Below are 16540 nucleotides of genomic sequence, written 5' to 3'. Positions count from 1 at the left end.
CGAGATGAACAGATTATAACTGTCAGTAAGCACAATGACTAAGAACGCCTGTAATATTAGTAATCAACCACAGATGCGTGTTATGTAGGCAGCAGCCGTGTGAATCAGTCACAATTTTCGCAATCTGGATAATAATGACACTGTAGAAATGAGACTGTCACAAAAGTGTTCTGTTACAGTCGCGACCCTACGAAAAAGCTTCTTCTCGAAAGCAAACGATAGGTACAAAAGCGGTAGGGGAACCCTTGTATCCTTCCCAGTTAATTCTTAAATCGTTTTTCTTCTTTCGGTCGGTTTTTGCTCCCCCCCCCCCCCCCTTTCCCTTCCACTCTTCGGTGCCTGAGCTCCCGGCGAGAGCCTATCATACCACCCGCTCTGTACGATCTAGTGGGTTGCCATTTATGTTTGGACGATTTTCACGGCTGACACTGATTGAGTCCCGTGGTCGGCTGTTAGTAGTAGTGTCGATGCGTTTTTCGCGATTACTTCAGCAGTGCTTCTGCCATTAGCGGTACTATTTATCTACAATTTGCACCTCATATTCGGATTGACTCGCCAACATTTGTCACTCACAGGTTCACTGAGTTGATGGAGTCAACTGACATCTAATGATTAATAATTTTTCCGGCTAATCATTAAATTGGTGTAGCTTAGTATTACAAACTATGGTAGGTGCATTTATTTATAAATTCCAGGTCGTCTTATTACAGTTATTTCTATTAAAGAGCAAATACTTACAAATCGTCCCCATTGTTAGAAATGTGCTAGAAACATGTAGTGTCTAAATAACTAACAAGTTCCAGAATTGAATCAGTAACATGGGGAACTGTTACACCATACCGAATATTTTTATCACATTTACCACACAACATTACTAGATTTATTAATGGCACTCACAACAATTACAGCCTTAGTATTTTTGTACAGAACAATTTTATTTCTTAATACCTACATTTTTCTCTTTCTACCACATATAACGTTCAAATATTGGCTTGTTCAGTCTTACATCTTTTATATTGCACTTGCAAGTATAGAACACATACTTAGATTATTTAAATTTTAATTCGTTTATATTATGGTTACATTTCCCAAAAAATGACATGTTTTACTGGAATTTCTTTTTGTTATATTTTTTTCACAGCAGTTACTTTAAAATGTAGTTTAGCTTGTCATATAAACTGTAAAACGTGCTGCATACATAGTTAAGGAATTTCCTCATGTTTCAGTTAGACTAGAGATCAGCTAAACTTTTTTCTTAGATTTGTCATTTTCTTTTGATTTCAGGTTTGTAAGTTGTTTGCATATGTGGTGCCATTGTAACTGAGAGGTCTCACATGGGGCCATTATACAAACAGCTTTCTGACTCTCCACAAGTGCCAGTGCTGTATTGGCACCTTGACTTTCACCTTACTGGAGTGTGCTGAGCTGAAAGTGGTCTGGGCACAGTTATGTGGTTGCTGTGGTCCTGTTATCTCAGTTCCCCCACCCCTCCTCCTTCACTCCCAGGTGTGGAGTTTGCTGGCTGGTCCTCAGTTGATGCTGAGGTCTCAGCCTGTCATGATGTACCTGTGGGCAGCTGCCAGCATTATCCTCTTGGTTGATCACTGCTGTAAGTGAACAGTCCTTCATATTACTTTTTTATTGCTGTTTATCATATACATCTCTCAGTGGCACACATGGAGAAAAATATGTGTAGATTTGGCTATATTAGTTTAATACAAAATAGAGAATTATAGCAACTAGAAAAGAGAGAAGATAAGATAAAATAAATTTTGCTTATAGTGCAGCCAAACAGTAATTGTTGTTCTTGTTTTAAGTGTATGCTGGATAGGGCATTACATATAAAACTGACACTACAGCGAGAAGCATCTGGAACTGGAAATAAAACATACAGGTAATTATGTGCATTAACATGTACCAATGTTCATAAAATAAATCAGTGCACTTCATTACCATGGAGCTGTGAAATGAAAATAGTTAAAATTTAATTTCAAATAGAACTAACTCCTCCTGTAAGATTACTTTAAATTCATTCACATACTTAGTTACTTATGAAGAACTAGATAAGAAAGATCTGTGAACATTATGAAATAGTATCATGTAGAATGTGAATAACATGAGTGGTTTTTTGTACTTCTGCTGATAATATTGAATCTCTAAATGATACTAACACATTTATAAATATATGGCAATGTTTGTTAGTGGCACTAGTGTCAATAAATGATAATAATAAAACAACATGTATCTTCTTTTTAGACCACTACTCGCATTCATAAAAATTCGGAATTTTGATACAATTTATTACTGCACTGTAAAAAATAAAGCTTTAGCTGTTGTTTTAAGTCCACTGTTGAATATATACCTTACAATAATAATTAATACAGGAACCAAATTAAAAAATTACTGTGTAATCTTTCTTAATTTGCTTGTAACAGTTGAGAAACTTAATAATAAAGGAGATTAAGGGTTAAGGCATTACTGAAATGTCCCTTAGCAACACACTGAGGATAATACCTTATGAAATATTTAAGATTATGTAGCAAGTGGCTAATTGTAAATGCCAGAAAATAACCACTACAGACTCTGCCATTTATAAAGTTTTAGATGTTAAATGGTGATTGAATAATTTAAAAATTATTTAGCTCCAACAGTTCTGGGTTGTGAGTGTGGGCCAGTTCAAAATTCTGACCAACTCTTCAGGACACCAAGTTTAAAGATTCTTTCTGGTTGTGTATTTTCCACAATTGTTTCTACATCATAAATTTGACACCATCCTGTAATATTTATTTATTTATCACTGCTTGCTGAGAGAAGGATAAAATGTTATATTAATTTAGACATATGATTATATTGCAGTCTGAATAACTTGAATAACTGTTCATCTATGCTGCTGAACCATCTGACTGTATGCCGTTTTTTACATATCACCTTTTTTAAAACAAAGAAAATGTGATATGACTTTCTTCATGTCCTAAAATTCAAAAGAATATGAAAACAGAATTAGACCAAATGCAGAGAAAACTATCATTGTTTGACTAATCACTTTCACTTTGAATGCAGGAAATAATAGAGTAGCTCACCTTTTTCTCGGGTATAAGAATATCTTCTGATCCAGTAATATATTCCCAGATGGTGCAAAATCAGATGATGTGGAACTGTATCAGTCTCAGTGTCCTTCTGATGATGAGTATGTGCATTATAGTTGTGTTGCCAGTGATAAATGCAGCACTCTCAGAGCACGTTCCAGCATACATTTCTGTGATCGAGGTGATGAGCGCCTAATCTGCTGTCCTCTGCCTGCACAAAAAGCGAATAGTAAGTGTTGTTTTATTTCTCTAAACCCCTGATTCTAAATTAATATAGATTGATTAATATTTCAATTAGAATCACATTTAGAATTTCTGTTAATATTTATGTTAAAACTCTGAAAACCTTGTATTTCACTTTTCAGAATGTGGTCAGCCATTAGCAAACAAACCTCCGTCTAGTCGTCTTGTAGCTGCTGTTATAGGAGGCATTTCATTAAGGAGTGCTATTTTGTCTCCATGGATGGTATGTAGAATGACCATACTGTAAATCTTGTCTGGATCCACACATCTGGTTGATGTTCATTGGTTCAATTGTCAGGTTGCAGTTGGGCAGCGAACTAGGAATGGGTCAATTGACTGGTATTGTGGAGGAGCCCTCATTCAGGAAGATAGGGTACTTACAGCAGCACACTGTACTCTTAGAAGGTATGTTGTGGTAAAGCCTTTTGATAACTACCTGAAAGTCATCAAAGTAATAGCAGAAGTGTAAATGAATTGCAGATTTTACAATGCTATTCAGCTTGTTACTAAGAATTTTGAGCATATGTTCACATCCTTGCAACCATTTTATAGGAAAATAATGAGTTATTGTTATCATTTCTTCACCTCCAGTGGTAACTTTGTTGGTGAAAATTAAATGCCAACTGAGTCAAACATTTCTGCTAATCTCATGTATGACATAGCGGATAGCATCTGTGGCTACTTTTGCTGGCGTATCAGGTTTAATTCTTGGAGACAAAATATCTTTTCTAAAGTAGATTGGTCTGAAACAAGTTATTATGAGACTTGCTAAGGAATGTAAGTGATCATTATTGCTACTATACAAATTGCTGAAGCAGAGTAAAACTGTGAATCACAACCAGTTACTGACAGGACAATTAACAGAAATGACTCCTTTTTTGTAAATTATGTACATTCTTTTGTAGTGCTCTTGAATTTTTAAAGATCTGGAAGTAGATACTGTTGCCTATGTTGTGCAAGTGGAGAATCAAGTGTGGCAATAACATTTCCAATATATTCCTTCTTTAGGAGATCAAAAGAGGAACAATAGTATTAAAAAAACAGATAAGATAGTACAACAGCTAAAGGGATTCCAGGGAAAAGCTGCAGCAATATGTTTTCAAAGAAAGCCATTGTGATGTGAGGATTTTCCACAAACAGAAAAACTATATATTTTAACTAAATTCGTTTTCATGTAATGATGCTCTAGTCAGTGACATTAATAACTGGCTTCCATGAATTACGGAGAGTGAACATTAGGGGACAATCATATTATATGACAATATTCAAAGTGTTAATATTTTAGCACTGCTTATTTTGAGCAGAAACAATAATCAATGTAGGGAAGTTTGTTCATTGTTTATTTATGGTTAACTTGTAACTGATGAAGTCAAGCGTATTCTTATTTAACTGAATACTAGTAAGGAAGACACTGCAGCCCAGTGGATGATGCCCATTCAGAGAAAATAATTTTCATGTATTGGAGATAAGGCAGGCTACACTATATATTACTTCATAAGGCTATATACTTCGCTGCTGAGAACAGATCAGTTGTTGTGTAATTGCTGTTTATGAGAAATGACTGGGGAGATTAGGGACACACAAGTCGCTGAAATGGTCTCCAATTCAAAGACTTGCACTCGGTCACTGAGCCACATGTGATTATTATGAAGTATACGCTGAGGTGATAAAAGTCATGAGATACTTCCTAATATCATGTTGGACCTTCCACGCTTCACTGCAGCAACTTCATGTACATGGGCTCAACCAGCCATTGGAAGTCTCCTGCAGATGTATTGAGCCATGCTGCTTCCATAGTCACCCATAACTGCAAAAGTGTTTCTGGTGCAGAATTTTATGCATGAATTGACCTCTTTATTATGTCTCATAAATGTTTGATGGGATTCATGTCAGGTTATCTGGGTTGCCAAATCATTTGCTCAAACTGTCCAGAATGTTCTTCAAACCAGTCGCAAACGATTGTGGCTCGGCGACATGTTTGGGAACATGAAGTCCATGAATGGCAGCAAATAGTCTCCAAGGAGCCAAACATGATCATTTCCAGTCCACAATCAGTTCAGTTGGACCAGAGGACCTGGTCCATTTGATGTAAACACAGCCCCCGCCATTATGGAGCCACCACCAGGTTGCACAATGGTTCGTGGGGTCTGTGGCTCACTCGAACCCTATCATCAGCTCTTATGAACTGAAATTGGGACTCATCTGAACAGGCCATGATCAAACCGATATGGCCACGAGCCCAGAAGATGCGCTGCAGGAGATGTGCTGTTAGCAAAGGCAGTCACGTCGGTTGTCTTGCTGCTATAACCCCTTACTGCCCACTGCGTTGTCCTAATCGAAACATTCGTCATAAGTCCCACATTGATTTCTGCAGTTATTTCATGGAATGTTACTTGTTTGTTAGCGCATTGTTGCTTGTTTGTTAGCATTGACAATTATATGCAAACGCCACTGCTCTTGCTTGTTAAGTGAAGACCGTCGGCCACTGTGTTGTCTGTGGTGAGAGGTAATGCCTGAAATTTGGTATTCTTGGAACTCTCTTGACACTGTGGATCTTGGAATATTGAATTCCCTGATGATGTCCAAATTGGAATGTCCCATGTGTCTAGCTCCAACTACCATTCTGTTTTCAAAGTCTGTCAGGTCTTGTTGTGCATCCATAGTCTCTGCAAAAACCTGTCCACATGAATCACTTGAGTACAAATGACAGCTCTTTTATACCTTGTGTAGGCGGTCATTCCCACCAACGCCAGCTTTTCCGAACTGTGCAGGTGGAAAGTCTCCCTGTATTCCCATAACCCTCCTGGCCTCAACCTTTGTTAGTCATTGTCCTTTACACACCTGTCCCCTTCGCTGTTTCCATTCCAGCACTACACAGCCCTCAATTCCATCAGAGCACTGTAGTCTCTTTACTTCTCCCCGTTTCCTTTTCCACCCCCCCCCCCCCCCCTCCGCCCCCAATGTAACCTCCTGAGTGCATCTAGCTGCCCTACCCTCTCCCCACTTCATCCCTGTATGCTCCCACAATCAGCTTTCAACTGTCCCCCATCCCTACGCTACTACCCCTCCTGTTCCGCACCCCAGCCTCCTCCTTACCCTTACCACTAGTTTGCTTCTCTCATCATGCACTGCTGCTCACAATCTGGACTTGGAAGCCAGAGAGTGTGGTCATGTGAGTGTGAGATGTGTTTGCATGAGTGGTGTGTGTATGTTGTTTAATTCTGATGAAGGCCTGTTTGGCCAAAAGCTTTGTTTGACCATCATTTGTTGTGCCTATTTGCAACTCAGCATCTCAACTATATCATGAATAGCAACTATCCTTTTCATGATATTGCCAAGAAGATTAATGAATATTTAAGAAGGGTGTCAGATGCATGGCCCACCATAGCAACACCTGGGGTATATAAAAATCTGTGGAGTTGCAGATAAGTGTATACTGAAACCACAAAAAGAAGTGTTAACTACCACACAGTTGAACACGAAGGGAACTGTTGTCTGGCATATACCAAAAAATTGGCCTCAACAGAACAGGTTTTCAAGAGGGGAACCACGAAATAAAACTCTGTGAGACAAGCATTTTAGCAAGGACATTGGACCATCATGCACAAATGTATAGAGAAGCAACAGAGGTTCACAAACACCAAAATAATTTCAATAAAAGGAAGAAGGTTTGAAGTTAGATAAAATCTGGATGTCAACTTTGTACCAACAGAATAACAACTGATTATTTTTAATCGAGAATGATGGTGCCATACATTTGGCATCACATGACATATGGTGATGCCCTCTATAGACTCTGTAAATGTGAGAACCCCTCAAGCTTTAGTAGAATAGCCATTTTACGTCAGAAGATGGCTCCTGTAGTTGTAGACAAAATGTCAGGAAGCAGTTTTATACATCAACCACAGCCTCCCTGCCCAGACATTTTAGCTGAAGAATTTAATACTGAGTTATATTTCACAAGAAACATATTTTTACCCCGTAATTCTTACTGTAAAGTTATTTTTTCAATGCATTTGTGTTAGAGCTACTGGATAAATACCGTGAGTATACATTTTTATTTTATAAACTAAACAGTGTGATTGACAAAGCTATTGTGACCAGTTTGAACTGAGTTAGGTCATCTTCAGATATAAACTATTACTACTATTCATATCAGTTGGTTCAGTTATTCTCAGTTTTTTATTGTAGCTATAAATGCTTTTATTGGCACACATGCAACAGCATGTGCTAGCTAACATGTTCCAAAACACAGCACATAAAAACTGGATTTTTCCAGGGATTATACCTTGGGTCCTGTTGGTGATAGGAAGCTAGAGTCACATGTTTGGGATAGCCCTTGGGTTAGGGACCATTTGCATACCCAACAGAAGTACCGTCTTACTGTAACTACGAGAATCCTAGAGTTCAGGGTCAAAGTTTGAATATTACACATTTCCCCCAGCTTAGGAAAATGAAATAAATCAGTTGGTTCTTTTTGCATTGTATGTGTTCTATAGCATGCCTTAAGGGGCTTATGGAGGCACCATTTAGTTCATGGGCGGCCCCCTGAGAAGACCCAAGAAACATGGTTTTTGGATCCTAAAACTGAACCGTGGATTCCAAGACGGCTATGCACAGCAAGTGGCTGAAATTTTTATGATATATTCCTAAGATTTCGAACAAGTTTGAAAATTTTCTTGATATCTTTATCTGTTTCTGATATACATAGGTTTAAGGTTACCCTGTTTCTACACACAAAGTATGCACATAAAATCTGATATGAGGCAAAACATGGTGTATAAAGTGATGTAGCACAGAGAAATATGTCATAAAGTGTATATATTTTCATCAGAAGGGTTCTGGGAACCCCATGTTGCACTGAAACACATTCAAATATTTGTACACATAAAATATGGTCTGACTTGCAAAATTAGTTTCATGTTACTTTAATTTCACACAGGTAAACTATTATAATTTTACTGACCCATAAAATTATTTTCACATGAGTAACATGCTGTGCTGTGGCTTGGAAAAGAAGGGAACCCACACAATAGTGCTGTATCAGAGCACAAAAAAAGGCTAATATGCCCCTGTTTTAAAAGACTCTGACTGAAAAGTGGAGTACCAGCTGCCTCATTCTACTTTCTTCAACACCTTTAAAAATTATTCCAAAAATTTTAGTACGTGGACGTTTCCACACTCACTCATGCTGAGAGAAGAGGAGACCATGGCAGTGGGAAAGAGATGGAAAAGTAATAAATACTCAAAGGTGGTAGACAATGGTTGTGGTACAGAAATGGCTCTAAGCACTATGGGACATAACATCTGAGGTCATCAGTCCCCTAGACTTAGAACTACTTAAATCTAACTAACCTAAGGACATCAGACACATCCCTGTCCGAGGCAGGATTCGAACCCGTGACCGTAGCAGCAGCGTGGTTCTGGACTGAAGCGCCTAGAACCGCTTGGCCACAGTGGCCGGCCTGTGGTGCAGAAAGAATAAATGAGACAAAGGTAGCATGAGAGAAAGAGAGGGACACAATGTCAGTGGGGCATAGTTGGCAGTGATAGAACAGTGCTAGGAAAAGAGTGAAGAAGACAGTGCCATTGGGAAAGAAATAAAGGAGAAAGTGGAAGTGGGTGAGAGCCAGTGATAATGGGAGACAGAGTTTATGGCAATGACAACAAGGAAGAGAGAGATAGTGACGTTGAGAAGAGACGATGTCAGTGGGAAGGAAAGAATGAGATAGCAGTATTAAGAGAGAGCAAGAGTGAGACAATGGTAGTGAGACGAGACAGTGATAGTTAGAGAGACACAAAGAATTAACAACAATGTGTTGAGCCAAATGAGTGAGTGAGAATGGGCAAGTGGAAGAGGATGGGTAGCAGCAACTTATTGTTCGCATGCCAAATTTTTTAGTGATGTTGAGAAAGGTACAATGAGGCAAATGGTACCTGACTTTTTGGTCAGAGTCTTTTAAAACAAGAGCATATTGGTCTTTCTTGTGCTTCAATAGGAGTGTATTTTTTCTGGTTGATTTAATGTGTTGGGAAATAACTGTAGGAATTGCAATACTTAGAACAGATCTCTGTGAAATGTGCAATAATTTATATTACACTCTGTTGCTACTGATTTTTTCCTCTGATCGTATAATTTGTTTCCTTGGATGGGTACTATGTAAAATAAATGAAAAGCAACCACTCACCTATAGCTGACTGATGTGTGGTGCATAGAAACATGCAACAGAAAACAGTTTTTACACTAGCTTTCAAGCTCTCGCTCTTTTTCTAGTAGGAGTACACAAATTTACACAGACAACCACACATGCACGTGCTAGAGGTCACACCATTTAACTTTTCGGCAGGAGACGATAATATCATAAGGCAACAATAGTGAAACAATGCAAAATAAATTCATACCCGTGTCTTCAAATCAACATAATTAGAGATTATTCTAATGAAGCACATGAAGAAGAACTAGTATCAGTTATATAGGGAATTACTTGTGTTACTATTTGCTGACTGTCAGGAGGTGGAATAGCAGATACACATATTACTCTCAAAGCAGAGCACAACTTTTAGTTTTCATTCCATTGACCAGTAATCAAAGATAATTCAGTTTATATTTGTCTTGCCTTAATGAGAACAACAGTTTTCAATTAAATGCTTGTTATATTTAGATGCAGCGAATCCATGTCAGATGTAGTTTGCCTACAGGAAACCAGATGTCGTGCGTGTAGGAGAATTGGATTTTGCACGCAGTGACGACAGGGCTGCACCTCAAGATGTAACCATATCAGCTGTGAAGGTACATCCATTTTATCAACCACCAGAGCATTATCATGACATTGCTGTGCTGCAGCTTGCTAATCCTGTGGAACCAAACCAGTATATCAGTACCATTTGTCTTCCACAATTAGGAGACAATGATGATGAATTAAGTGGAAAGACTGCAATGCTTTATGGTTGGGGACTCCTTGGATTTGGTAAGAAACAAAGATAATACCTTTCTATATCTTATATTCTTGCAGTGAGCAGGTGATAATTATTGTGACTTTTTATATTATCTAATGTATGCAGATATATTTTGCATTGAAGCTCTACAACAGTTATTTATGTATCCACACACTGAGCGTCTACTAAATGACAAGGAAATTATTACTATTTCATCAAAGCACTTTCTTTGAAGAAAAGTAACCATCCCCAAGATATGATCTTGCCATTCATCTCTCAAAATTGAATCTTCAGGCGATATTTTGTATCCATAAGTGTTATGACTGTGTTATTCAGTCTAGGATTGTTTTATCTTGTAGCCAAAAATTCCCATATCCAGGTGTTGGTACAGATGCAATGCTTGAAATGCCTTAAAGTAGCTCTACAGCATGCTGTTGCATCTCTTCAGAATTAAAATTGAAACTGAATTTACTTTATCACAGGCGTCCCAAAAATGAAACCATTCTTAACAGTTTTATTACTTTTTGCTTGCGTAGTAAATGAAATCTTCTACTTCGTGTTACACTTTACTCTCAAACAGAAACTGCATTTAACTTGTAATTCTATCATGTTTGTCGATAATTCTTCAATGCATTAGTCCTGTGCTCTTTGTAATTTTATTATGTTAGAAAAAGTAATGTTGATATTAGAAATGCTAATATATATATCAAGTGATGTCTGTTCATTTTCCCTTCGTAATTTCTATTTATTTATTTGCAGCTTACCTCTCTTTTATCGTATGAATATATTCAGTTCCTGCAAATGCACATTGTTGTTTGTCATATTTTTTATTTTTCTTTGTTTAGATATGTTCTTCCCTAAAAATGAATTTTGACTTTGCATGTCTTCATTCTTGCTATAAATTTTTTACTGCATATCTTCTTTCTTGCTATAGTACGTTTACTAACAGCTAGAACATCCTTGGTTTATAATAGTTATTGTCAAAGAAGTTGAATAACAAATACAATGCAAATAAAATTACAGCAAACTAACTTGTATCTAACTAATCACCAACCTCAGTTTCACATATGTAGCACAAAGTATCTAAGGCCAGACGACTTGTCTCATGCAGCGGTAATAAGTTATATACACAAACCTTCCTTGAATCAGTTTAGCTGTTAGTGAAAACTGTATCAAAATCCCAACAAAGAGTACCTGAGATTAGCCTTCACATACAGACAGAAAATGAACTGAGGGACTTTAAATTATGCATGCTTAGAAGTTCAGAGCATAATAAGTACAATATGAGTAACACTTACAGTAAAAGAATAAATTTCATGTGTCAAGACTTTCATTTAATGAGTAAAATCAGTTTTCAACTAAGTAAGCCTTTACCTGTATTTAAAACTGTTCAGTGTCTTCCAACAGTTTTGTGACTAGGTAAAAACACTGTATACTTTGATGCTTGGGTGGAGGACACCCTTCTGAAAAAGCCTTGTTCTTGTTTTCTGTACAGGTATTTCTTCATTTTGTCTTGTGTTGTAATCATGCACAGTGTAACTGTGGTAATTGTTTACATTCTTGTTTCTTCTCATTTGCACCCCATTTCTGTAAATGTATATACAAGGAAGACACAAGATACTATTTCCTGTGGCCTTCTTTCAATAGCCTGCAGGATTTTCTTTGGTTTACACCTTCAACTACTCTTATTATTCTCTTTCGCGGTCTTAAAGATTTTAGGCTGACAGTAGTATTCCCTCAAAACAATGCAAGTGTTAAGTGGACACACATCAAATACACACATTTGAGTGTGTCACTTCTGTTGCAGTTTTTTAATACTCTCTTCATGTAACGTCTGCCCCGGTAGCTGAGTGGTCAGAGTGACAGACTGTCAATCCTAAGGGCCCGGGTTCGATTCCCAGCTGGGACGGAGATTTTCTCCGCTCAGGGACTGGGTGTTGTGTTGTCCTAATCATCATCATTTCATCCCCATCGACGCGCAGGTCGCCGAAGTGGCGTCAAATCGAAAGACCTGCACCAGGCGAACGGTCTACCCGACGGGAGGCCCTAGCCACACGACATTTCCATATTTATGAGGAAATAGTGGAGATCCGTTCTGCTCTGCATGTATATCCGTAGCAATAGTATTCTCTGTGTATATTATAAATGCTTAACAGAAAAATAATCTGAGAGGCTGTCTGTGGCTCTTTGTTTCACGAGTGTTGCTTTTAATCAATATAGCAGTATCATCTGAAAATTGAAGTGTATTTTGTGTAATAAGTCACTAACATATAGCAGGAACAGCATAAAACTGAGAACAGATTCTCATGTGACACTATTTTTCGCCTAAAAGGGCAGAGTTATATTTCACAACCAAACGATTTCTTTCCTGCCCAATTTCTTTATGACAGATGTGATTCCACCCAGTTATTTGTTATGTACCTGACACCTATTTTTTCTAGTTAAAAACAGTTTTTCATGACTTATTGTATCAAATGTTTTTGCCAAATCTAGTAATAAAGCTGTAACATATGCCCTGTTATCCACCGGTTGCAGTATACCATGTATAAATGAGAAGATTGCTGTTTCTGTTGAGTGAGCTATTTGGAAACAATGTCGGGACTCCAATAGTATGTTATTGGGTTCTAAAAAGTTTGATAAATTTTTATAGAAAGGTTTCTCTATTACCTTTGAAAATTGTGATATTGAAGCTACAGGTCTGTAATGAGAGACATTTTCCTTATTCCCTTCTTACACATTGGCTTAACTTGGCAAAGAGAATGTCACGCATGTTATGCCCTTGGAGACATATCATCTTTTAAACAACAAGATATCCTTACAGCACCTAGTGATTTCATCTAACAATGTGTTGTGGACATCAGAAAAAATGTTAGTATGTGTGTAAGCCAAATTTTGTTCTATTTAACATTTACCACGGAAAAACTCTAAACAGCAGCTTCAATCAGGGATTAAAATTGTAAGTAATATATCCAAGGAGATGTAAGAAATAACTAAGTTACATTTATTTAAAAAGGAAGCCAATGTATATCTCTTAAACAATGCATACTGCCCATTTAAAGATTACTTAGAGATTTCAAGAGTCACAGTTAATTAAAAAGAAGTGGCAACTAAAACACCACTATCACATTACAATTTTAGTAACAATTTATAGGAAAATCATTACCCAATATTGGTAGTGAGTAATACTAATATGTTCAATGTGTCACTTTTCATGAGGAGTCAATGACTCGGTTTTTCAGACAGGCAGAATGGACTAGATGGAGTTGTAACAGAGGCATGGCAGTATGGTCATGGTACGAAGTCATTTGCAAGTGTGTGCAGTGATAAGTGTTGGGAGACTAAATGAACAGCCAATAACAAGTTTTAATGTTATTAAGCCAACCTGTTCCAAATATACAGTATATAAACATAAAATAATTCTACATTAAGTAACCTATGGTAAGATGGTATGTTTATTAAGACAATCATTACCCTCCGCCACACACCATCAGGTGGCTTGCGGAGTATGGATGTAGATGGTCTCAGATTTGGGAGAGTGAAGGCTTCAGATTTTCTGTTGTTTTTTTCTGTTTCCTAAATCAGTTCAGGCAAATGATGGGATGTTTCCTTCAACAAGGCCACAGCTGATACAAAGGAAAACATCGAAATGCTGAAAGACCTGCACTGGCAGATGCTTGAAGATACATCCCTCAAAAGCCTACTCATGAAGTATTTAGTGAGGAATCTAGGGATACCTACAGTTTCCCTACACATCACCCACACAGACTGTAAAGACAACATTAGACTAATTATAGAATGCGCAGAGGCATTCGAGGAGTTATTCTTCCCACCCTCCTTATGCAAACTGAACAGATGGAAGCTGATGCTACAATGTGCCATACACTCTGGCATGTACTTCACTGTACTTTATACTATATAATTGTGGATGTGTATTTTTTATTTGTGAAGCTGCAATACTTTCTCACCCTCTTAATAATGGTTTTGTCATTCCAAGTCATTACAAGCTCCTTTTCAGCATTCCTAGTTGAATGTTGGGATAATTCCTTTGAAAAGTATGTGGCATATCTACTGCCTCATTCTAAACTCAATTCATGTTGCACTCTAAGTGACCTGATCAGTGACAGGACGTTAAATTATGATGATATTTCTGTGTGGTGAATAGTTTGTGAAATAAGAGCAAGTGGTCATATGAACAGAAAAAAAGTAGAAAAGACTGATGAAATGCTGTGTTCCAGATAATTTTCTGCCACATACTATGCTCTCAACAAAAGTTACCTTAATTTATTAATATATGTAATTCATTTATTGACTTTCTAATTTGTTACCTCCATTTTGTTCACTCCCTTCTTTGGACATTTATTCCTTTCATATCTCTCTCTCTCTCTCTCTCTCTCTCTCTCTCTCTCTCTCTCTCTCTCTCTCTTTCCCCCTCTCCCTCTCTCTCTCCTCTACCTACTTTCTGATCTGATTTTTCTATTCTGACTTGTGCTTTTATATTGCACCATTCAACTGATTTCTAGTTCTCAGATTGTGAACCTTCACTCGTTTTCCTTGTGGCCTACAACTACAGCAAGTCTTTTTTAATCCAGTTTCCAAATTACTTTTAGCTGCTACATCTACTGTGCACTTATCATTTTAGTTGTCTTCACACCCATTTTGTTTCTTGCAGCATTTAAGCATTTAATGACTTGATCTATGAGTTCCTAAAGCTACATGTGTGGGTCATGCGTATGTTTGTGCCAGCACTCACAAGAAGGTGTTACTCCACTGCAAAGTGGAAGTTTCACTACACTGTCCCAATTGTTTTAGTTTTGGTGCTTGGCAACTACAGTAGTATTTTTTCTTATAGTGTTGCTGTTTTTATTTCTGTAGCCCGCATTTCCACATAGAAAGATAACGAAACTTCCTGGCAGATTGAAACTGTGTGCCGGACCGAGACTCGAACTTGGGGCCTTTGCCTTTCACAGGCAAGTGCTTTACCAACTGAGCCACCCAAGCACAACTCACGCCCTGTCCTCACAGCTTTACTTCCGCCAGTACCTCGTCTCCTATCTTCCAAACTTTACAGAAGCTCTCACAGGAGAAGTACTGGCTGAAGTAAAGCTGTGAGGATGGGGCGTGAGTCATGCTTGGGTGGCTCAGTTGGTGAAGCACTTGCCTATGAAAGGCAAAGGTCCCGAGTTCGAGTCTCGGTCCAGCACACAGTTTTAATCTGCCAGGAAGTTTCATATCAGTGCACACTCCGCTGCAGAGTGAAAATCTCATTCTAAAAAGATAACACTTGCAATGATTTCTTTTGTTCCAGGTGGAGAAAGACCAGATACACTTCAGGAAGCAAGCGTTATAATCTTTAACAATTCAGTGTGTAATGAACAATATTCGCGACCATCAGTTCCAAAACAGAGATATCCTCAGGGAATTATTGACTCTCAGTTATGTGCTGGTCATGAAGAAGGTGGAAAAGATGCCTGTCAGGTTTGTGAGCACTTTTTCGCAGTTGACTTATATTTACATATTTACTTGTAGCATTAGGTACTGTGAAACATGCATTGTATTGACAGATCCTTTGTGTGTCTTCAAACTTTGGTACTGAACATATCAGACTGTGTGACTACTGTCAGTTTCTGTTACTGATATGTATGCTTTCCAATTATTATTATTTTCCTAATTTACAGGGTGACTCTGGTGGTCCACTTGTCTTACAAAATGGTGGTGTTTACACAGTGGTCGGAATTGTCTCCTCTGGAGTTGGATGTGGATCCAAGTCATTTCCTGGAATTTATACTAGAGTCTCATCATATGTCACATGGATTCAAAAACAACTGTAAATATTCAGATAGAATAAAGCAAAAAGTCTTTCTTTTATATATTTTTGTTGTACCCCCATGCTGTTACTATCCTAAAAGTGGATCAGTTAGTAATTAACTCGTTATATGTTACAGAACTGGTAGTCTTGTCTTTGACTTAGACTGATTCCTCCTATGGAGCTATTATATGTTGATGAAACTATTCGTGAAAACTGTGGCTTCACAATAATGGAGCTTTCACTTTCTTTTCCATAAGTTTCATGGACTTTGTTCTTTGAAATTGTCACTCAAAAGCTAGGCTACCACAAATTTTGTGCATGATGGGTGCCCAAAATGCTTACAGAGCACCATAAAGAACAGCGAATGGGGACAATGCTGACATTTCTGGAGGCCTACCACAAACTTGGTGATTCATTACTGGATTGAATCATAACCAGTGACAAGACTTGGGTGAAACACGTCAATTGT

General features: G+C 37.8%; 1 protein-coding gene across 1 annotated transcript; it reads left to right on the top strand.

Annotated features, from left to right (window-relative positions):
- Positions 1-1328: 1328 nt before the first annotated feature.
- Positions 1329-16130, top strand: LOC124712033 (venom protease-like). The gene is made up of 7 exons (XM_047242326.1): positions 1329-1609; positions 3130-3315; positions 3452-3552; positions 3628-3734; positions 10029-10297; positions 15571-15740; positions 15941-16130. The coding sequence occupies exons 1-7, from the start codon at positions 1537-1539 to the stop codon at positions 16091-16093; spliced, it is 1059 nt and encodes a 352-aa protein (XP_047098282.1). The 5' UTR covers positions 1329-1536; the 3' UTR covers positions 16094-16130.
- Positions 16131-16540: the final 410 nt, after the last annotated feature.

The sequence above is a fragment of the Schistocerca piceifrons genome, chromosome 8 (assembly GCF_021461385.2).
Source record: "Schistocerca piceifrons isolate TAMUIC-IGC-003096 chromosome 8, iqSchPice1.1, whole genome shotgun sequence".
In the NCBI taxonomy this organism is placed as follows: domain Eukaryota; kingdom Metazoa; phylum Arthropoda; class Insecta; order Orthoptera; family Acrididae; genus Schistocerca; species Schistocerca piceifrons.
Note: the sequence above shows the minus strand (reverse complement) of the source record. Positions and strands in the feature narration are given on the sequence as shown.